Genomic DNA, 23045 nt, shown 5'->3' on the forward strand with positions numbered 1-23045 from the left:
CCCATGTAGAGAGCGTTACAGTAGTCCAGGCGTGACGTAACCAAGGCATGAGTGACTGTGCACAAGGAGTCCCAATCCAGAAAGGGGCGCAACTGGCGTATCAGGCGAACCTGATAAAAAGCCCCCCTGGCCACGGCCGTCATATGCTCTTCTAAAGACAGCCGTGTGTCGACGACTTCCGGGTTGCTGTTTGTCGCTGCCAGACGTTCCTTTGGGATCGTCAGCTTCCATCGCCTGTTAGAGCCGCCTTCACAACGGAATGGCGGCTCGAAAAAAAACTCCGTTTCCATGAGGAAACGGAGATAGAGCCGGCAGGGGTGGGTAGAACTCCCTGCGGAGTCCCAAAAGTTTTTCCTTTACTTTTGGGACGGAGCGGATGAGATGCCCTGTATCCCCAGCTGCCGCTCCGGGCTTTGGGAGACCTCTGCTGATGCAGAGCCAGGCGTCAAAAGCAAGCCTGCAAATTTAACAGACTACTCAAAGAAAATGTGAGCTGGACCTGTAATATTGAATCGCAAGTATTTTACTGATTTTTTTTAAAAAAAAATTACTTAAGAGAGAGGAGGAAAAGAAAGAGGAAAAAAAGAAAAAGCCTTTTAAAATGGCGTTGGCTGGAGGAGAGGCTGAAAGGGAAAGTCCTTCCATTTTCTATTACTACAATGTAGCGGAATAAATACCACTGGCTACATTTGTAGACAAAACTTCGCTCCTGTGTCTTTTTCTCTTTTTTTTCCCTTGGAGACCTGATATTGTTGTTGATTGGAAAGAAGTCCTTTTTTTTTTCTTTCTTGCTTTTTTTTTAACAAAGCCTGCCTGGGCGGAAACATGGCACTGAGACTCATAAAGTCAGATAAACAAGAAGGGGGGGGATCCCCCACCAACAACTTAAAGGAACAAGTCTTAATTCTTCAGTCTCAGAAACCTGATTTTAATATAATATAATTTTTTATAGAGGAGATTGAAAGAAGGGAGGAGATTGTGAATCAGCAATTTGAAAAATTTAAGCAGGAAATTAAAGACTTGGTGAAATCTAAGTTTGATTTTTTGGAGAAAAAATTCTCAAAAGTGGTTAATGGTTTTACAGGATTTATGATACAGTTGGACACAAATACTAATGTACTAGAGTCTAAAATGGAAGAAATTCAAGATAAATTGGACAATAGAATTCAAAAAATTGAAAATGATTTGACAAACACTCAGGATAATAGCTTAGAAGAAAAACCTAAAATGGATGCTGATCAAAAGTATGGTAATGCAGAAAATCTGCAACAGAAGATTGAAAAAGAGATTTTAATGGTACAATATAATTTCACAGAATATGCGATAAGATTAAGAGGTTTGCAGGAAAATAATAGAGATGATTTAAGGAAAATATCTTCTGAATTTCTAGCTGGGATTCTAAAGGTTCAACCTGACGAAGTGTTTTGTAGGATCGACAGAGCTTATCGAATCAACTCCTGGATTGCTAAGCAAAGGCAATTGCCTAGAGATGTGGTGATTTATTTTACAGATAAGGAAATTAGGAATAATATCGTTCAAAATTCCTTCAATTCTAATTTGCAATTGTATGGAAGAAAGATTTGGATTTACAAGGAACTCCCACCTAAGATATTGATGGAAAGGAAGAAATTTGGTTTTCTGGTGAATGAGTTAAAAAAGAGAAATATCTCCTACAGGTGGGACGCCCCAGTTGGTATTATATTTAGATACCAAGGAGAAAGATATCAGCTAAATACTGTTGAAAGAGCGGAAGAATTTTATCAAAATAGGTTGAAAATGAACTTAACATCTCCAGGTATAATACAGGATAAGCAGAAGGAGCCGGAAATAAAGGTAAAATATCGAATTACAGAGACTGTACCAGATGAATTGCCTTTGGATTTATTGGATACCCCAGCTGGACTATCTACAAATTTGAGAGAAGAGGCATTTAATCTTAATGTGATGACTTATCAAGGCAAGGATAAACATGGAAACCAATTAGGGGATATACAAGGGATAAAAAAGAAATATGAGATACAAAAGCAAAACCAACAAGACCAATCTACAAAGCAGAATAAAAACCGACCAGATGATACATATTTTGTAGAAAGGGAACCAGGATGGAAACCGAACCCACAAAAAGAAAAGAAAAAAAAGAAATAGGTGGCATAGAAATAGAAATTTCTAAATCAGGCAACAGTGAAGCCAGTGATTTTAAAATATGAACGATTATGTGTAAACACAGAAGAGGCGACGTATTGGTTAATATCATCCTGAGGTTTGTGGCAGATCTCTGCATGGCCGTAATCTGGGGACGTTAAATGAGCCTTAAACTGATGGATTTGAATTATCCATTTTGGAATTTCTTTTTGTGTTGATAAACATATTATATTATCTTGAATCACAAGGCAAGAGAATTATGCTGGGGCATGCAGAAGATCGGGTTGTTACCCACTACGATGATGGGAATTAATAATCCTGATGAAACCCACAATTATTACTATATGGAATATAATTATAATGTCACTCGGGTGGTTGTTTTTACTTTTATACATATAAGAAGATATTTACTACTGATGGGGGCAGATATGATTGAAGATCCTGAATAAACTGTTGCACCAGTAAGCTATGTTACCCGATTATGGATGTTGGTTCTACCAATCCAGTGGAAAGACCTCAAAGAAGATACTATATGGATTATAAATTTAAAGTCATTGTCTTTTCTTTTTTTTTATTTAGATATAATGGAAAATATAGACATATATTTTTAAGTAGTGTGGGCAGTGAATCAAAGATGTTAAGAAATGTTGTGTATGGCAATTTTGCATGATAGTGGGTGAATAAGCTATTTAGTAGATTGATTAGTCTAAGAAAAGGGATTTTTAAGTGTTATATTTAGGGGAGTGGAGGAAATGGATAGAGTGGAATAAATGTTAAACTAGATTTTATGGGGAAGGCCGCTTTGAAATGTTATAGTAATATATATAGAAGATTAAATGTTAAAGTAGGACTTATCGTATAGTTTTAAAGTGGAGAAGTTATTCTATAATGTCATAGTATGTCTTTTTTTTTCCCTTTCTTTTCTCTTTTTTGATATGTATGGATAAAGGGGGATGTTATAATATTAATAATATTTTTAGTAAGTAAAGGTCAATATCTAGAGGAGGGAGTAAGTAATCTGTTATGAATTAGGGTTTTTTTTGTTATGAAGAAGTCACAGGGGGGGATGGGTGGGGAGGGGGGGTTAGGGAGGGGGAGGGGAAAAAAAAAGGGGGGAAATTTGTATTTGAAAACTTTTTCAATAATAAAAAAAAAAGACAGCCGTGTGTCCAGGAGGACGCCCAAGTTGCGAGCCCCCTCTGTGGGGGTCAGTGACTCGCCCCCAATAGCCAGCGATGGCACCAGCTGGCTATACCGGGACGCCGGCATCCACAGCCACTCGGTCTTGGAAGGGTTGAGCCGAAGCCTGTTCCTCCCCATCCAGACCCGCACGGCCTCCAGACACTGGGACATCACTTCGAGGGCATCATTGGGGTGGTCTGGGGTGGAAATGTACAGCTGAGTGTCATCAGCGTACAGATGGCATCGCACCCCAAAACCACGGATGATCTCACCCAGCGGCTTCACATAAATGTTGAACAGGAGCGGCGAGAGGACCGACCCTTGCGGCACCCCGCAAGCAAGGCGCCTCGAGGTCGACCTCTCCCCCCCTGCCAACACAGACTGCGACCGGTCAGAGAGATAGGAGGAGAACCACCGCAACACGGTGCCTCCCACCCCCAGTCCCTCCAGCCGGCGCAGCATGATACCATGGTCGATGGTATCAAAAGCCGCTGAGAGGTCTAACAGGACCAGAACAGAGGAACAACCCCTGTCCCGAGCCCTCCAGAGATCATCCACCAATGCGACCAATGCCGTCTCCGTGCTGTACCCAGGCCTGAAGCCGGACTGGCACGGATCTAGATAGACGGTTTCATCCAGGAACTGTGGGAGCTGTCGCGCAACCACACTCTCCACAACCTTCGCAACAAAGCGAAGGTTGGAGACCGGACGATAGTTTGCCAAAACGGCCGGGTCCAGAGAAGGCTTCTTGAGGAGGGGCCTCACCACCGCCTCTTTCAAGGCGGGAGGCAAGAAACCCTCTCTCAGTAAGAATTAAATCCACCATAGTTGACTCTCTAGTTCTCTCAGCTATCAAACCTGACTCAACTCCATAGTTGCCTGTACCTGCTTTTTCTCACAGCTTTGCCAAAATAGTGATGGGGGGGGGGAGTTGAATTCCTAAGGGTGGAAAGAAGCTGTGAAATGCAAGTTTGTTTGTTGCCAGGGAGACATTATCTACAAGCCTAAATGATGAAGAATGTTTTGACTGAAAGGAAGCTTTCCACAAAGCAAAAGAACTGAACTCAATTGGTAAACTATGAACTGGGGGTGGCCTAGAGGAGAAAAAGGGGGTTACTTATGTGGGTTTTTAGGGGAAAAATCCCAGAACTGGCTTTGCTTCTTCCATGCCTAAAGGGATTTTTCAATAAAACTACACTCTTGATTAATCTAAAGAGCCAGGAGTTTCTTTTGTTGAATGTGTTAAATGGGACAGTTGACATTAAGTCAGTTCTCATAGTAGTGCCTTCCTGGATCCCACCAAGAGACCAAAGACCGCAAATATCGGCAACAGGCAAGGAATCAGAGGAGAGGAAGAAGCCAGAGGAGCACTTGGCTGAAGAAGCCCAAGTAGTGCTGCAGACTGGGGCAGGGGTGCAGCTGGCAAGCTCATGTCCCCAACTCAGAGCTGCAGTAGGTGAGCTTAAGGGAATGACTGTGGGATGCCATGTACCAGGGACAGAAGACTTGCTAGGCAGCAAACGTGGAAAGGCGGCAGAAGTGGAGGACCCCCTAATCCCACAGGACCTGATGAAGCAAATGGAAGGTGGAGCAGTTGGTTGAGTGGGATAAGCCGGTGGCATGGAAGCTCCACACTGCTACCCGCAGCCCATTAATGAAGCAGCCGAGAGAGAAGTTTGGAGGCCTGGAGATCACGGGAACAGAGTCAACAGAAGCCAAGGCAACAATGGCTGGGACAGGGGCAGTGAAATCACTAACTACCCTGTTGCCTCCCCTCATGCAGCCAATGGTGCCAGCACCTGCCAGGATGATTGGATCCCCCTTGCAGGGAGCAGCGGCAATGGATTTTGCCGTCCTTCCCCTTGTGGCCCCAGGGGCTCAAGTGGGGGTTGAGGCCCCTCCACCTTCCCTTCCAGTGGCAGAAGCACTCCTACCACCTGAGTATATCGTGATGAGGGACAAGCAACCACCGCCTCCCCTCACTGTTCGGTTTGATGGGGACTCGGGCAAACTGGCTCACTTCTTAGCCCAGACATGGCACCACATGGAGCACTATGGGAGAATATACCCAGATAACGCAGCCCAGGTTTACACATTGGTGTCCAACCTGGAGGTCGGCACAGCTGGATGGCTGGTGTCCCTGCACGAGGCTGGGGCACAGGAACTGGGTGATCTGGATGCGTTCATACAGATTCTGTGAGGGCAGTTTGAGGACCCCATGGCGGCCTAGTATGCTGAATCCCGCATCCGCACCCTTAAGCAGGGAAAGTGGCCAATAGCAGAGTACATCCAGGACTTCCACAGCCTAGCCAGCCACCTTCCTGACTGCCCCGAATGCATGCTAGTCTCCTACTTCTGAGGGGAGCTATATTAAGAGCTATACCAGAACTGCATACCCCGAGGGGTACTGCAGAACTTGCAAATGTTTTCCAAATGGCCAGCAAAGTGGAGATCAACCCGATGAAGTTCTGAGAGCACAACACAAAGGAAAGCTGGCCCCACGGAGTGCCTGAGAGACACCCAGACCCCAGGGGCTGGAGGAAGAGGTATGTGCCAGAGGAGGCAAGCCTTGCCAAGCCCCAGGGCCTTGCTGCCACTGTGGAAAGGATGGTCATCGAGCAGCCAAGTGTCTCGCATCACAACCAGAAACCGCTCCTCTGCCCACCAGCCAACCCCCCAAAAAGAGAACCCTAGCGAAGCCAAAGGAGAAGACGTGTGGCGCAGCAAACTGTTGAGTTCCCTTCTCAGTTCAGGGAGGAAGAGAGAACTCCAACCAAACCTCGGAAGGATCCAGTCTTCTTTGAGAGCAACAGCAAGGAGGAAGATGACCCAATAGAAAGTGGCACCATCATCCCTATAATGCCCAGGTGAAAATTGTGGTACCCTCCCTGGGGGCAAGGGGGGCCAGCACGATGTTGCTGGACTTGACCATGCACCCAGTGTATGGTCAACACCCAGGTGGTGGAGAGGCTGGTTAAGAAAACTGAGGAGACCCATGGGGTTCTCCCAACTAGGTGGGTCAATAACAGGAGATGAGCAGCCACCTGTCTAACTGATCCAGTTCTGCTCAAAGTAGGGATTCAAGTAGAGACTGTTAGATTTATTGTAGTCCCCAGGATGACTGAGCCCATGGTCCTAGGACTAGTGGAGTGGAAAAAGTGGAACCCCTCTGTGAGCTGGGATAGAGAAAAATGGTAGGTGCAAAGGAGAGCCACTAATTGGCAAGAGCCAAGGAAAGCACAAGGAGCTGCCCATGCACCTGCAGCTACAAAAGTGAAAGCAGAAACCATGAAGAGGAGACAGTGGGTTAGAGCTGCTAATTCCAGCAGAATATCGCAACCTAGCTGAGGTTTTTAGCAAAAAGGAATCAGATGTGCTCCCACCTCACTGACTGTCAGATCCCTAAAAGTGATACTGCCATTCAAGTGAAGGAAGGGGGGATGTGGATTCGATTTACTAGCATGGCCTGTGTCATCAGATATTTTACAACCTATATCCTGGCGCCAAGGAAGCCTGAGATTCCCTTTACCTGCAGGAATTTATATGATAGCCATGTGGGTTGTCTCACTTTAAAGGGAAGTGGTGGGAATGCATGTTTGTTCAGGTTCTCAAAGGAAATAGTAAAGAAAACATCTTCACACTTGTGTTATTGGCTGAAATCTGCATTCTGACCTAAAGGGAGGGGTCTCTACCACTTTAATCCTACTGCTTTGCCTAAGGGCATTCAGATTGTGCTTTAGCTGGATGGTTTTCACTTCTGCTTAATAAAAGAATCCTTTTGAACAACTACGTTTCAAGAGTTCGTACTTTCTTAAGTTGGAAGGAGAGGCGATCCTTACAGAAAGCACAATCTGCAAAACGGTCAACCCAGAGAAGCAATCTTTGCTCTACTGAGGGGACCTTGCAAACCATGTCTGAACAAAGCAGAGAGCTGGGAGAAACCGATTGCTGGGGAGAGACAGTAACCGCCACCCAGTCGGATGCCTGTCTCGTGCAACCCATCGGAGAGGATGAGGTAACCCTGTGGAATCCTGAAAAGCCCCGCTGGTCGATTGGCATCGGGAAGAAAGATGGCTGGGATGAGAGAACCAGAGGAGTCACCCTCAACCGTGGCAACCGAAAACCGGGGTGGAAACTGGAACTAGAAGCCCTTACTGACCAGGGGGGGTTGACTGAAGCACCCCTGAGGGAGGACTATCTGAAGAGGCATATAACCCAATTGGTGATGGAGACTTTGGAAAATCTTAACATCTGAAGGGAGCCAGGACAACAACCAAAGAGCACTGAAAGGGCAGCAGTCATGGATGATGCCAGGGGAGGCACCCCCTTCCTGGAGGCCGCCTATCGAGCAGATGGTGCAGCAGCTATGGGAGAAGACCCAGCAAACCCTCCCCCCCAGGCAGCACGCACACCGGCGCCCATTCCCAATCAACCCCGGGCTCCTCAGCTGGAAAGAGAAACTCCCCCTCTTGGGGTGAAGTTTGATGGGAATCCACAACAATTAGGATTCTTTGTGGCACATGTGCTCACCTACATGCAAGAGTATGGGCGTGATTTCCAAACCCAAGGCTCCCGAGTGCGAGTTGTGACCCTAGCCCTAGGGGGTACCGCAGCCAGATGGATGGTGACCCTACATAATGCCAACGCACCAGAACTGCGGAATTTCGACCATTTCATGATGGCCCTGCGACGTCGGTTCGAGGACCCACTGGCAGATCGCAAAGCACGTGACCGCATTAAGGTGGTGAGGCAGGGGCGACGGCCAGTAGCAGAGTATACTGAAGAATTCCGGGACCTCGCGTGTCGTGTGCACTGGCCGGAAGATATTTTGGTGAGCTGTTTTAAGGACGGACTGAGTGATGATCTATACAATGCCTGCGTGGCCCGAGGGGCACCGAATGACCTACATGAATGGTATGTCACCGCTGAAGAAGCTGAGATTGATATGGCCAGAAACCAGTATCGAGCGGGGCGAGCATGGAAGAAATCCTCACCCCAATGGAAGCAAGAGCCCCACAAACCACAAACCGCATTCTCCCCGAGATCTTCAGCCTGTTTCAAGTGTGGAAAAGAAGGGCACCGAGCTGCAGAGTGTCGTTCGCAAACACCCGCCCGGAACCACCCACCGGGGGAGGGTCCTGGAAAACTGGGTCGGCGTGGGAAGGAGACTGCCCTGAGGAGCAGGGAGGCCGTAGAAGTCCCATCCCCTCCCCTCTTTGGGGAAGAAACCCTGGCATCTGAACAGGAGGAATCACATTCGTTTGGAAGCGATCCAGATGATGAGCCACTGGTAAGCAAACCAATTAAACCGCTTACCCTCCCCTTAAGACTATTTATCCCAAACCAGAACAGGGAGATAAGTATCCCCACCCTCGTGGATTCGGGGTGCACCCGTTGTTTGATCAGCCCAACCTTAGTAGGGAAGTTAGGGATTAACGTAAGAAAGCTGAAAACCCCCATTGCTTTCTGCCAACTAGATGGGTCAATAGCAGGAGGGGAGCCAGCTTCTCTGGCCACCGTGCCTCTACATATAGGCATTGGAAGCCACGAGGAAAGGCTTACCTTTATAGTGGCACCTGGCATGGAATGGCCGTTGGTTCTGGGCCTTGCGGGGGTAAAAAGATGGAACCCACAAATCAATTGGAAACAAGGCATCATAAAATTTCAGCGGAAGGTGACTTTCGCTGAGTATCCACATAAAGGACTTGAGGGGGCAGAGAATCGAGAAACGGCCATGCCTGGCCACGCCACACCAACTGAGGGCATACCCATAGAATACAAGGATTTAGCTGAGGTTTTTAGCGAAAAAGCCTCAGATGAGCTCCCCCCCCACCGCGCCACTGACTGTGCAATAGAAATCTTACCCGGCGCGAAACTCCCTAAACCCAAGATGTACAGCATGTCACCGAGGGAGTTGGAAGAGCTGAGAACGTTCATTGAGAAAAACCTAGCAAGGGGTTTCATCGAGCCAGCCCGACCAAAAATTGCAGCCCCAGTGTTGTTTAGAGAGAAAAAAGATGGTTCAAAACGCTTATGCGTTGACTACCGGAACATTAATACTATCAGTGTGCAGAACGTGTATCCTCTCCCCCTTATGAAAGATATGTTAGCACACCTCGCTAAAGGGAAAATTTTTTCAAAGCTGGACTTAAGGGAGGCTTACTACTGTGTCAGAATTAAGGAAGGGGATGAGTGGAAAACGGCATTTAACACCCCCCTCGGCTGCTACCAATTCAAGGTGCTCCCCTTTGGGTTACAAGGAGCTCCTGCAGTGTTTATGCAGTTAATAAATGAAGTGCTGCATCAGCATTTATATAAGGGGGTTCTGGTCTATTTGGACGACATTTTAATCTATACCGAGACCAAAGCAGAACATGTAAAACTAGTCAGGGCAGTTTTAAACAAACTCCGTGCTGCCAAACTTTATGCCAAACTTTCCAAATGTGAATTCCATCAAGAGAAGATTGACTATTTGGGATACCGCATTTCACACCAGGGGGTTGAGATGGATCCTCTAAAAGTGCAGGCTGTACTTGATTGGGACCCTCCACGCACACGTAAACAGTTACAGAGCTTCCTGGGGTTTGCCAACTTTTACTGCCAGTTTATCCCTGCATTCGCTCAGATTGCCCTCCCCATCACCAAGCTCTTAAAAACAAAGGGGGAGGACAACCCTAAACCAAAGCAACCATTGAACTGGACTATGGAATGCCAGGCAGCATTTGAAAAACTTAAACGGCTGTTCTTAGCAGAACCAATTCTACAACACCCGGACACGGAGAAACCATTTGTCATACAAGCAGATGCCAGCGATGTGGCAATAGGAGCGGTCCTGCTTCAGAAGAATGAGCAAGACCAACTACAGCCCTGCGCTTACACATCCAAAAAGTTGAATGACACTGAGCAAAGGTGGGCTATTTGGGAGAAAGAGGCGTATGCAGTTCGTTGGGCATTGTTAACCTGGCGGCACTTCCTAGAAGGCAGTAAGACCCCTTTTGAAGTCTGGACTGATCATAAAAATCTAGAAGCCCTAAAGACCCCAAGGAAACTCTCCCCAAAACAAGTACGATGGGCTCAGTACTTTAAACGGTTTGATTTTACTCTAAAATACCTCCCGGGGGGGAAAAACTTCCTGGCGGATGCGCTATCCAGAAAACCGCAATACATTCGTGCAAGGTCAGATGTAATCAAACCTATAGTACAAAACAGTCAACTAGCCGCTAAAGTAGTCACCAGATCCCAGGAAAAACAAGAAACAGTGACAGACAATGACATCACCCAAAATTTTAAACAAGCATTGGCCACTGATGAATGGTTTTTGAACAACAAATCCAGCTGTCTGATGAAAGAAGACTTGGCTTGGGTGGGGGGGGGGAAGTTGTATGTCCCTGCAAGCCAAAGACTATGCTTAATGGTACGGTGCCATGACTCCAAATTAGCTGGACATTTTGGGTTTGTGAAAACTTTACACCTGATTAAAAGACAATTTTGGTGGCCATCACTAAAAAAGGACATAGAAAGCTATGTAGCTAGCTGCCCCATTTGTGCAGCAGCAAAAAGACACCAGGGGAAATCCCCAGGCCTATTGCAGAAGGTAGCTGAACCTGCAGCGCCTTGGAGAGAGATCGCTATGGATTTCATTGTGGAATTGCCAAACAGTGAGGGAAATACTGTTATTTGGGTTGTGACAGACCTATTTTCAAAACAGGCACATTTTATACCCTGCCAAAAGATCCCAACTGCTAAAAGTTTAGCCAAATTATTCCTAATACACATTTATCGACTTCATGGTGCTCCACAAAGGATCATCTCCGACAGAGGGGCTCAATTCACCTCCAACTTTTGGAAGGCGTTTTTGGGCTTACTTGGTACTGGCCAGGGGTTGAGCACATCTTTTCATCCGTGTACTAATGGCATTTCTGAAATTTTGAACTCGGTACTAGAACAATATTTAAGATGTTTCATTAATTTTCAACAGGATAACTGGACCGAACTTTTGCCTTTTGCTGAAGTTGCGTTTAATAATGCTGTCCATTCAAGCACTGGTTTTACCCCTTTTAGAGTAGCAACAGGCCAGGATTTCAGCCCCATGCCTGAACTACCCACAGAAGAACCCACCATCCCCTCACTTAAGGAGTGGATGGATAATTTGCAAAACACGTGGCCAGTGGTTAGATTAGCCTTACAGGAAGCTAGAGAAGCTTTTAAGATTCAAGCTGACAAGAAAAGGATGGAACCCAAACCTTTTCATATTGGAGACAGAGTATACTTATCTACAAAATTCTTGAAATCATTACAACCATCAAAGAAACTAGGGCCAAAGTTCATTGGACCTTTCCCCATCACTAGAATCATCAATCCAGTAGCAGTTGAACTACTTCTTCCAAAGACACTCAGGCAGATCCACCCAGTATTCCATATCAGTTTACTCAAACGAGAAGTAATCTCATCCCTCAGACCACCTGCATCTACACCACCTGTTCCCATCATGATTGAAGGTGAACAACACTTTGAAATCAAGGAAATCCTTGATTCTAGGATCCACAGAGGGAAAGTCCAATACTTAGTTGCTTGGAAACATTTACCATCAGCACACAATGAATGGGTCGCCAAACACCACGTTAGGGCTCCAATCTTACTGAGAAAATTTCACTCCCAATACCCTAACAAACCTTGTTGATATACTATCATGAAATCTTGAAATCTTGTGTGTATTTGTTTTTTTTTTACAGGTGGACCCTTTTGTTTTCTAAGGAGGGTAGCATGTCAGATCCCTAAAAGTGATACTGCCATTCAAGTGAAGGAAGGGGGGACGTGGATTCGATTTACTAGCATGGCCTGTGTCATCAGATATTTTACAACCTATATCCTGGCGCCAAGGAAGCCTGAGATTCCCTTTACCTGCAGGAATTTATATGATAGCCATGTGGGTTGTCTCACTTTAAAGGGAAGTGGTGGGAATGCATGTTTGTTCAGGTTCTCAAAGGAAATAGTAAAGAAAACATCTTCACACTTGTGTATTGGCTGAAATCTGCATTCTGACCTAAAGGGAGGGGTCTCTACCACTTTAATCCTACTGCTTTGCCTAAGGGCATTCAGATTGTGCTTTAGCTGGATGGTTTTCACTTCTGCTTAATAAAAGAATCCTTTTGAACAACTACGTTTCAAGAGTTCGTACTTTCTTAAATTGGAAGGAGAGGCGATCCTTACACTGACTATGCAATAGAGATTATGGCAGGGGCCAAACTGCCTAAGCCAAAAATGTACTCTATGACCCACAGAGAGATGGACAAACTCTGAGCATTTATAGAGAAGAAACTAGCAACTCAGATTGTGGGGTGCTGTTCACTGCAAAATTTTGGCAGGAATTCTTTAAGCTAATTGGCTCCTCACAGGGCCTTAGCTCTGCCTACCATCCCTGTACCAATAGAGCCTGTGAATGGACCAATTCAGTGTTAGAGCAGTATATGAGATGTTATGTCAATTACCAACAGACCAATTGGGCCGAACTCCTGCCTTTTGCAGAAGTGGCATATAATAACTCCGTGCATAATAGCACAGGATTTACCCCTTTCAGGATTGCTAGTAGGGTGGAGTTTGTGCAGATGCCAGAGATCCTTCAGGATGACCGTTCTCGGTGTCATTGGCTTAGTGGATGGAAACTTTAAAGGAAATGTGGAGTGACAGTATGCAGAGCATTTACAGAAAGCTAAGGAAACACAAAAGAAGCAAGAAAACAAAAAAGGACACCAAAGGGGGAATTCAAGATGGGAGATAAAGTGTACCTGCCTATAAAATTTCTCAACCTGAGGAAGCCTTGTAAAAGCCAGGTCCAAAGTATGTAGGGCCTTTCCCAATTATCCAGATTGTAAATCCAGTTACTGTAAAATTGCAGCTGCCAAAAAATCTAAGGCAAGTCCATCCTGTATTTCACTGCAGCCTGCTGAAAACTTTATGCAGTTCGGGATTAAGACCCGCTGTGGAAGCACCTCCTCCTTCTCCTATTCTGTTCAAAGGAGAGGAACACTATGAAATTAAGGAGATTCTTAACTCCTGGGATCATAGAGGGAAACTGCACTATTTACTATCTAGCTGATGCAGAATGGGTGGCAGCAACAGATGTGAAGGCAACTAGATTAGTGCACAGATTACATGCTGAGCATCCAGGCCAGCCCAGGTGAGGGTGGTCTTGGAAGTGGACAGTAATGTCTAATGTTGTGTGCAGTGTTATGTTTTATTTTCCAGGGCAGTCATTCTTCTGGAGGATTGGCATATCAAACCTGACTGGACTCTATAGTTGCCTGTACTTGCTTTTTCTCTCAGCTTTGCCAAACAGTGATGGGGTGTGTGTGTGTGTGATTCCTAAGGGTAGAGGGAGGCTGTGGATGTAAGTGAACCGTCTGTTGCTGGGGAGACATTATCTACAAGGCCAAGTGATGAAGAATGTTTTGACTGAAGCAGAGAATTTTTCTCAAAGCAAAAACTGAACTCAGTTGGTGAATTATGAACTGTGGGTGGCCTAGAGAGGAAAAAGGGAGTTGTGGGTTTTCACAGGAAAAATCCCAGAATTGACTTTGCTTCTTACATTGATTTTTCAATAAAGCTACACTCTAGGTTAATCTAAAGTGCCGGGAGTTTCTTTTGTTGAATGTGCCAAATGGGATGGTTGACAGCTACCTTTTGGATGACAAAGTTGTCAGCCAGGCTTATAAGGAACATGTTCCATCTCCCACTTGATGCAGAGTTTGTTTCCCAGTTGATGTCAGGGTAGTTAAAATCCCCCATTACTACTGTGCTGCATTTCCTTCATCCATTAGTTAACTAATTAGCAAAAAGTTAATCTATTTCTTTTGCTTGGTTGGGTTGCCTGTGGTATACACCTATGCCAATGTCATTCTTTTTTCCTTTTATTTTAACCCCTTATCTTGAATGCATAAGGGGTTAAAATAAAAGGAAAAAAGAATGACATTGGCATAGGTATATACCACAGGCAACCCAACCAAGCAAAAGAAATAGATTAACTTTTTGCTAATTAGTTAACTAATGGATGAAGGAAATGCAGCACAGTAGTAATGGGGGATTTTAACTACCCTGACATCAACTGGGAAACAAACTCTGCATCAAGTGGGAGATGGAACATGTTCCTTATAAACCTGGCTGACAACTTTGTCATCCAAAAGGTAGCTGTCAACCATCCCATTTGGCACATTCAACAAAAGAAACTCCCGGCACTTTAGATTAACCTAGAGTGTAGCTTTATTGAAAAATCAATGTAAGAAGCAAAGTCAATTCTGGGATTTTTCCTGTGAAAACCCACAACTCCCTTTTTCCTCTCTAGGCCACCCACAGTTCATAATTCACCAATTGAGTTCAGTTTTTGCTTTGAGAAAAACTCTCTGCTTCAGTCAAAACATTCTTCATCACTACAGAGATGTAGTGATGCACATGGGTTTTTTTCCCCTTAAACCCCAAAACATCAGGCATGTTTTAAAGCCTGTACATCCTGCAGCTCTTAGGAGCCTTCTTACATGCATCCAAATATAATAGCTCGGCCTATCCCATTCTTTCATCCAATTTTGGAGGAAAGTTTAAATAATTCCAAGCAAAAACATCCCAATGAGTTTTTACATCATCACACAAAGGCTCACTGTGAGCTAAAAATATTTTGACTTCTTCTGATAATTTATATATCCATTCAATTTCCATAGCCGCACCATCCTGCCAACTGCTACTCTGACTCATTCTATTTTTACTTACTCATCATACACGTCCTCGGTATCCATCCTGCGGTAGAATTTGGCTAATTTCACCGCACAAATAATGGCAGGGATCAGCAAGATGCAGCAGCCTCCTAGTCCAAACCAAAAGGCATTCTAACAGAAAGAAAAAAGAACAATTGGATGCATATCTGATCCAAGCTGCTTGGAATGCTTCTTCCTCATTCCTTCTGTAAGCTTCATTGCAAAGCTATTCATCTTTTCTCACTTAGGTAAAAACACCAAACTAGAGTCACTTGAGTATCCTAGCAATAAACAAACAAAACCTCAGTTTTAAGAAGGATGAAAATGTGTGTTTCAAGGGATGCAGTTGTTCAAGTATAGTTGCTAAGACCTCCAACTTAGCAAAGGCATTTACTGCTCATGAGATCATAGGCCATTCAGTGTTTTCTTCCATGGAAAGTTTACTTTAGCCTTGAATTCAACTTCCCTCTTCTTTTGCTCCTCCAGGTGAGTCAGGATAAAGCTTTTCCCTGTGGAATCTGAACCCCTGCAGAGCCCTACTAGAGACCTCTCTGTGAAGGGAGTAGTCCAAACCCGCGATCTGATTGTAAAACCATAAGCAGAAGATGTCAGGGACAAAACCATGCAAAAAGGGGCCCGGCCTCAAACACGCCATCAGCTTCCAAGAATCATGTGCAATTCCCAGAAACTGCCATTTTTACACAATACTTTTCAGTTTTATGAGATCATAAAATCAGGGGTGAAATGTAAAATCTGTTACTACCGGTTCTGTGGGTGTGGCTTGGTGGGGGGGGATGTGACTGGGTGGGCGTGGCCAACTTTTTTTAAAAAAAACTTTTCAAAGCATTTTTTCTAATGCTTAGAAAAGCCTCTCTGCCGATCAGGAACTCAGCTGGGATCGTCAGAGACTTTTCAAAGCATTTTGTTTACCACCTCTTCGGCCAAGAGGTTGCAGAAAAAATGCTTTGAAAAGCCTCTGATGATCCCAGCTGAGCCACACAATTATCAAAGGCTTTTTTTTTTTTTTACTTTTAAAAGCATTTTTTCATCGGAAGAGGTTGTAGAAAAAATGCTTTTAAAAGTAAAAAAAAAAAAAAAGGTGAAGGGGGGCCGCAGGGATTTTTGCTACCGGTTCTCCGAACCACCCGCTGCCATCGCTACTGGATCGGGTGACCCGGTCCGAACTGGGAGCATTTCATCCCTGCATAAAATCATTCTGCTGTGAAGCTCTGATTTAGGAAGAATTCTAAAACAAAACAAAGACTCAGATTTACAAATAGCTGGACAGCTAATTTTACATGAATCAAACTCAAAAGACAGCAAACTGCTTTGGTTTCATATTTAAATGGCAGTAAAAAAAATTTTTTTTTTGACTTAATATTTTCAGATAGCTAAAATGCACACACATTTGTGCAGGCACTTTTTTTCTTATTTATACATTCTTCCCTTATCTTGATAAAAATATTTCCTTTATATCCTTCCTTTATCGTGATAAAGATATTTTTGAATATGGCTGGTTATCGGAGTCCATTTCCAAAGAAATTTGTTTTATGAGGAATCCAACAGAAAGTGACATAAATCCACAGGAGAAACAATAATAGAAAAGCATTTTCAATCTTATTGGCTTCTCCACTCTAAAGAGCAGATAGTTTCTGGCAGAAAGGTGGCTTAAACAAAGTTTGCTCCAACACCCACATCCTCCCCTACTTCCAGCTTACCAAAGAATCCATTACATAGCTGCACAGAAAAATATCGACAGCTGTATCAATCGTATTTGCAATTGGTTTACAGGTTGCTACTTGTGTAGTAATCTGCAAGAGATGAGATACAGATTTGATGTTTTAATGTGTCCATGAACATGCTTCTCCACACCCATCTTAAGACAGAAATGATTTCAAATGTATTCAATTTTGGTTCTTGGCAGCCTCTGCCGTATTTGATCTAAATTTTCATAACTGATGAGAAAAGAAGCCAATAAACCAAAAGGTCTTACCGAATCCTTTACCCACATTGAATACTGCTCAAAGTAACCTAAGATAGTATCCATGTATTTCTTAGCTTCCTTGAAAGAAAGAAACCATTGTTAAGAGGCATATAGAATCCAAAGCTATGTTCAGTGTAAGGATTTGTTTTAAGGGTTCCTATGACAAAAATATTTACCTGGACAATTATAACTGAAGCATTGTTGTTTATAAGAAGTTGAGTGAATTCAATGGCACTGATTACACTTCTCACCTTTTCCTGGAAAAGCCAGAGAAAAGACTTTAAGTGAAGCCCATCCTCCAATTATGATGAATTAAGATCTTGAAACAGTGCCTACTCAGACACTGGGTTTTTGTTTTTTTAAAAAATCCAGATCTCCATAGTTATTTAAAGAAAAAGGATTAAAATCCATAGCAGGATATTTAAAAAGCAAACTAGAGAGTTCACTTATCTTTTACTTAATTTCCTATTAAATAGAGATAATGTTCGCTAAAATGTTCTGCTTATTCTTTAATACTTAATTAAAACTTTTCCAAAAAAACCCAACAATAGCTAGTTTTTAATAAAGGTAATACACTTGGCCTATTATAAGCAAAACACTGAGAAATAAATGTTCATTTATTCTAGAAAATAAGAAAGAAAAACTTACTGAAAGTTCTAATGAAGTTTTCTGTAGTAACCGAATACTCTGGTTTAAAGTACTCTGGTTTAAAATAAAAAAAAAAGAAAGATTTTAACTCTAATAGCTTGAGCTATACACTTCTTATGTCATTGGTTTTAATGCTTACTATACAATAAAAGTGTGTGTGTGTGGAGTTGTTATAATTGTGAAAATAAAGATATGCAGCAATAGTACTACAACTAGTTTGGTTTAGTATACTCAAAATATAATTAATGCATACATTTATTATGCCTATTTGGGGGATGGTCTTAAAATTGCACTTGTTTGCAGCAAATTTCCATCTTGGTCTGCTTCCTAGAATTCTTCTCCTATATTCAAGACACTCAGGGTTTGCAAACATTCATCCATTTGCCCCATTATTCAGAGGCAGATAGTGGGTATTTTTTTCTGCTTATTTTTTTTCTTAACAGCAGTGGAGAATAAAGACTGAGATGGGATGCTGTGCATATGCTTAAATTTTACAATTCAAGAAGAAAAGCAGAAACCTTAACATGGGCTGAAGGTAGAGGTGGTATTCAGCCGGTACGGACCGATTCAGGCGAACTTGTAGCAGCAATTTTAACTGGTTTGCTGAATTGGTAAATACCACCTCTGTCTGGCCCCGCCCCCACCTGCCCCCTCGCCTGCTCAACACTCGTCCCGCCCGCTTGCTTAATGCTCGCCCTGCCCACCCCCACCCTATATATGTTGCCTTCGCTACGCAGCCCTCACACCACCTCCGCACCATGCCCGCTCTGCTCAGCTCACCAAAAGTAAGCATGCTGCCCGCTCGCCCTTCACCTTGGTTCGGGGGCCAGCGACATGCCATTCCCCGAGGGCCCGGAGCCTCCGCCTGCTCGCTGCCTGCCTCGCCCGAGTGAGGGAACGCGCCATTCCCTGGCTCTGGCCTTCCTGGGGCCTCCTCCTGCATGCTGCCCATTCTCTCCTTTCACCACACATCGCCCTGTTTCCCCTCCTTCAGAGGCCCTGGCCCATACTCAATCTCCCCGTTTCCTCCCCCAAAGCCACTTCTTTCTTCATCCCGTGACCTTACCTTCCTCCTGCGGCTGGCTGCCAGGGAAGGCAAGCCAGGGCTGATCCGTCGCCGCTGGGCTCCCCGCCAGTCCACATTTGTTTGCCCCCCTTGTGGCGAGATGTCTGCAGCTGTCACCTCTTTTTTTTGGTGCAGGAAGCCTCCCAGCCACCACTTTGATTACCCCTCCAGTGCAGCAGGCAATGGGTTGTGAGTGCGCAGCTGGTGCAAAGAACAGGGTGGCGACGGCAGCAACAGTCATGGGACTGAAGCTCTTTTTTGGCGCGTTCGAGAAGGAAAGGCCGGTAGTTTTTGGCACAAGAAGCCTGCAGCCAGCCATCGCTGCTGGCTTGGTTCCAGCTGGCAAAGCAGTGGCTGGGAGGCTTCTTGCACTGAAAAAAAAGAGGTGGCAGCTGCAGACATCTCGTGACAAGGGGGGCAAACAAATGCAGGCTGGCAGGGAGCCCAGCAGCAATGGCTCAACCTTGGCTTGCCTTCCCTGGCAGCCAGCCGTGGGAGGAAGGTAAGGTCACGGGACAAAGAAAGAGGCAGTCGAGGGGGAGGAAGCAGGGAGATTGAATAAGCATCTGAAGGAGGGGAAACGAGGCGATGCAGGGTGAAGGGAGAGCAGGCGGCATGCAGGAGGAGGCCTTTGACAGAGTCTAAGTTTAGCCACTTCAGACTTTGGGCAGAAAATAGGTAGAAAGGCTGCAATAGCTGTAAATTCAATTTTCTTTCCTACCGGGTTCTGTGGGCATGCCTTGGTGGGCGTAACTTGGTGGGGTCATGTGACTGAGTGGGCATGGCCAACTCAATGTCACAGCAAGGTGCCGCCCCACCAAGCCATGCCCACCAAGCCATGCCCACAGAACTGGTAGTGGAAAAATGTGAATCCCACCACTGGCTGAAGGTTATAGAAGCAGCTCAGCAATTATAGCTTCACATAATTCTAGTATTTTCCTGTCTCTTACTGCACTAGTTTGTGTATTATGCAGTTTAACTAATCGGCTACCAGATATTTATCTATACAATTAAAAAGGGCCAGCATTAAGACAGGTCTTTGCATGTTTCAGCGACAAGATTATAAAAGTATCTCAAAATTATTTTCTTTACAAATCTATGTAGCTAATGTTCATGATTTTTAACATGCTTCGATGCTTTTAAAAATACTTCTAGCTATTGAACTAACATTAGCAAAGGCAATTTATTGTGAAGCCTTTGATGCTTTTTAGTCTTTGCTTCAACTGAAGTCAGGCTTAATTACATGTTTAATAAAGACGAACAGCCAACGGTCTGAAGAAAGCTTAAGATAATTATTCAATTTCAGTATAAGAAAGAAAAAACACTTACCCTAGCTCTAACATATTTCTTGACAGCCAGTTTTTGAAATAAAAGATTGAGAATGATTAAAATTACTCAGCAGGAAAAATTATGAAAAAAACAATAAAGTAGAATAGGCTTTTCAGAGAGGAAGATAGTCAAGACAAATTACCGCAACATTAATAGAAAATTAGCATACACAGAGATTTTTTTTGGGGGGGGGAAGAGGGATCAAAACTCCTGAAATCAAGCAATCTTCATGACTATTCAGCTCACAACCTCTATATTAGAGAACTTCTACGCTGGTATAACAAGAAAGTTTAATTTAATAGTGGAAGCAAACTAAAAATATCTTTCTTGGTTAAGTGTTAGGGAAAAAATGGAACCATAATAGTCCATAGCCTTCCTATGTGAACATAGCTATGTTCACATAGGAAGGCATCCTCTAGTTTAATAAGGTCTATAAATAGTCTAGCAGGTTGAAAAGCACTAGTTTATTCTAGAAATCACTTTATGAGAATTAAGTCCATGTTTAAATTTTTGAGGAAAATTTGCTGTTTAATTTCAAAATCTATTATCAATCCATCCATCTATCCATCCATTCACCCAGCCTCCTAATTTGTATGTACGCTGACTCCTAATTAGAACAGAATCACAGAATCATAGAGTTGGAAGGGACCTATGAGATCATCAAATTCATGCATATACCATCCCTATACAGCCTCTGCTTGAAAATTTCCAGTGAAGGAGAAATCATTCCATGCAATAACTTGTTCTGCTGATTCTCAATAAATTCTTCCTAAAGTCTACTTTATATCTACATCCTTGAAGTTTTGCCCCATTTGTTTTAGTATTCACTTCTTGAACAAGTGAGAATAAATCTCTGCCCTTGATATCTGAAGATAGTTATCACATCCCTCTCCAACCTCTCATCTATAAGCTAAACACACCCAGGTCTTTTCACCATCTGCAATCAACCCTGAGGACCCCATGGGACTGATAAAATATTGAGAGGGTTATTATTAACACTAAATATTTCCTTCACCCAAAATTTCCGAGTTTTAGTTTTGTTTTTATAGATGTTAACGTTTTAATGATAATTGTTTTGTATTTAGTAATTGTAACTTCTTGTATGCTGCCCAGAGTAATTTGTTTTGTGAGATGGGCAACTATATAAATTTGACACATAAATAAATAAGTAAACCAATAAATAAATCTTGGTAGCCCTTCTCTGGACTTGATCTAGTTTATCAATGTGATACATTACAGATTCCAATGCCACTGTAAATTTTTTTACCATTCCTTGTTCCAACGGAACAACTTGCTGGTTATGTATCAGCCGAATCGTATTTGCATGTCCTTTCAAAGCGTTTTCTAATGCTCCTTTGGGCTGGAAATGCAAGGAAACAATTAAATGTATAATTTCCAACATGTAAGTTATTCTGCTGTTATTAAAGAGCAGAAAAGCAGTAATATGAGAAAAGAAAAATGATATTCGTTCTTTTCCTGCCTGCATGCCTTCATTTAGAATAATCTATTATCAAGAGAAATACATGCTTTCATGTGATGCAAACCCAACCATTTTCTCAACAGATAAAAAAGTGCAAATGCCTGCTACTGAGGAGTTTCATTATAAATGTGGAATATGAGATTTCAAGCTAGCATCTGATTAACAATAGGAACAATTTTTTTTTCTAAATTGTCATATTCCTGTTCAAGATGAAAATCTACATTCTTTCTAAAAGTATTCTAGATAGTCTTATAGGGTTTTAAAAGAAGCAAAATGAATTTTCTAATGTGAACCTGTCTCTTTTCTCCTAAACAATTATGTTCTGCAGACTGGGCTTAGTTATTTTGGGCCCAGCATTATCCATGACTTTCAAAAGACGTTTTTTTTTTATTTTAATTTTTTATCTAAAACTTTTTATTAAACACATATTAAAACATCGGAGACAGTGTAACTGTCCTGGCATTATCTTTGCCATACATACTAAAATAAACAGTATCATATATACATTGCTACTTATATATATTTGGTCTATCAAAAGATGTTTTTGAACCCTAGCTGTAACTCCAAACCCTGAGCCCCAGAACAACTGTTAGAGAATGTTCTGTATTTTGCATGCTTTAAGACAGCCTCAGCATTTAGTAGTTACAACAGTATCACTCGTTCAACTTACCAGCTGATCTGCTCTTGCTTCCAAATCATTAGCATATAACAATAGATCAATTTTGGTGATGCTCTTGTTAATCTAGAGAGAGGGAGAGAGAGAGAGAGAAAATCATGCAGCATTAGACTTTGTAGATGGAGGTTAGTCTGTAGCAGCAAAAATCAGTCTGGTAGTACAACGAAGATTGGAAAGGCTTTATAGGACAAAGACAGGTCTTCAAAAAGTGCATGTGTGTTTGCTCCCATCCTGATTCTGGCAGCCGGGTCATGCTAAGCAATACAGGTAGTCCTCGAGTTACGAATGAAATGGAGCCTGCCCGAGGATTTGTAGGAGTGAATCTTGTGCCTTCAACGTGATCACTCCCTTTCGCCTATGCATTCGCTAATCAAATGCGCAGCTCGCTAAGTGCTATCTCGGGGTGGGGAAGGCCATGTGGGGGCCTAGTGATGGAACAGGCCACCTGCTTCAGACCCCCCAAGGCCTCCCCGACCCACAGATACCTCATTCTGGTCCAGAACGCAGCCACATGAGCTGTCGTGGGTGCACTTAGGTACACCCACATTACACCAATTCTATGCGAGCTGCATTGGCTCCCTATTGGCCTCCGGTCACAATTCAAGGTGTTGGTTATTACCTTTAAAGCCCTACATGGCTCAGGGCCAGGGTATCTTTGAGACCGCCTTCTACCGCATAACTCCCAATGACTGGTAAGATCCCACAGAGTTGGTCTCCTCCGGGTCCAGTCGGCTGGCGGGCCTGCGGGGGAGGGCCTTCTCTCTGGCTGCCCCAGCTCTCTGGAACTAGTTACCTCC

At 43.6% G+C, this 23045-nt stretch overlaps 1 protein-coding gene across 4 annotated transcripts in view; it reads right to left on the reverse strand.

Moving 5' to 3' along the window:
- PROM1 (prominin 1) overlaps positions 1–23045 on the reverse strand; it is a 257556-nt gene that overhangs the window by 31183 nt on the left and 203328 nt on the right. For all 4 annotated transcript variants that reach the window (XM_060690886.2, XM_087875259.1, XM_060690887.2 and 1 more), the window contains 8 exons: positions 22243–22314; positions 21360–21452; positions 20093–20110; positions 17698–17751; positions 17226–17306; positions 17059–17127; positions 16784–16876; positions 15082–15197 (listed from right to left, as the gene is read on the reverse strand). In XM_060690886.2, the coding sequence (XP_060546869.1) occupies positions 15082–15197; positions 16784–16876; positions 17059–17127; positions 17226–17306; positions 17698–17751; positions 20093–20110; positions 21360–21452; positions 22243–22314 (596 nt within the window). The remainder of the gene's footprint in view (positions 1–15081; positions 15198–16783; positions 16877–17058; positions 17128–17225; positions 17307–17697; positions 17752–20092; positions 20111–21359; positions 21453–22242; positions 22315–23045) is intronic.

This window comes from Pantherophis guttatus, chromosome 8, assembly GCF_059756535.1.
Source record: "Pantherophis guttatus breed Tessera chromosome 8, ASM5975653v1, whole genome shotgun sequence".
Taxonomy (NCBI): Eukaryota; Metazoa; Chordata; class Lepidosauria; order Squamata; family Colubridae; genus Pantherophis; species Pantherophis guttatus.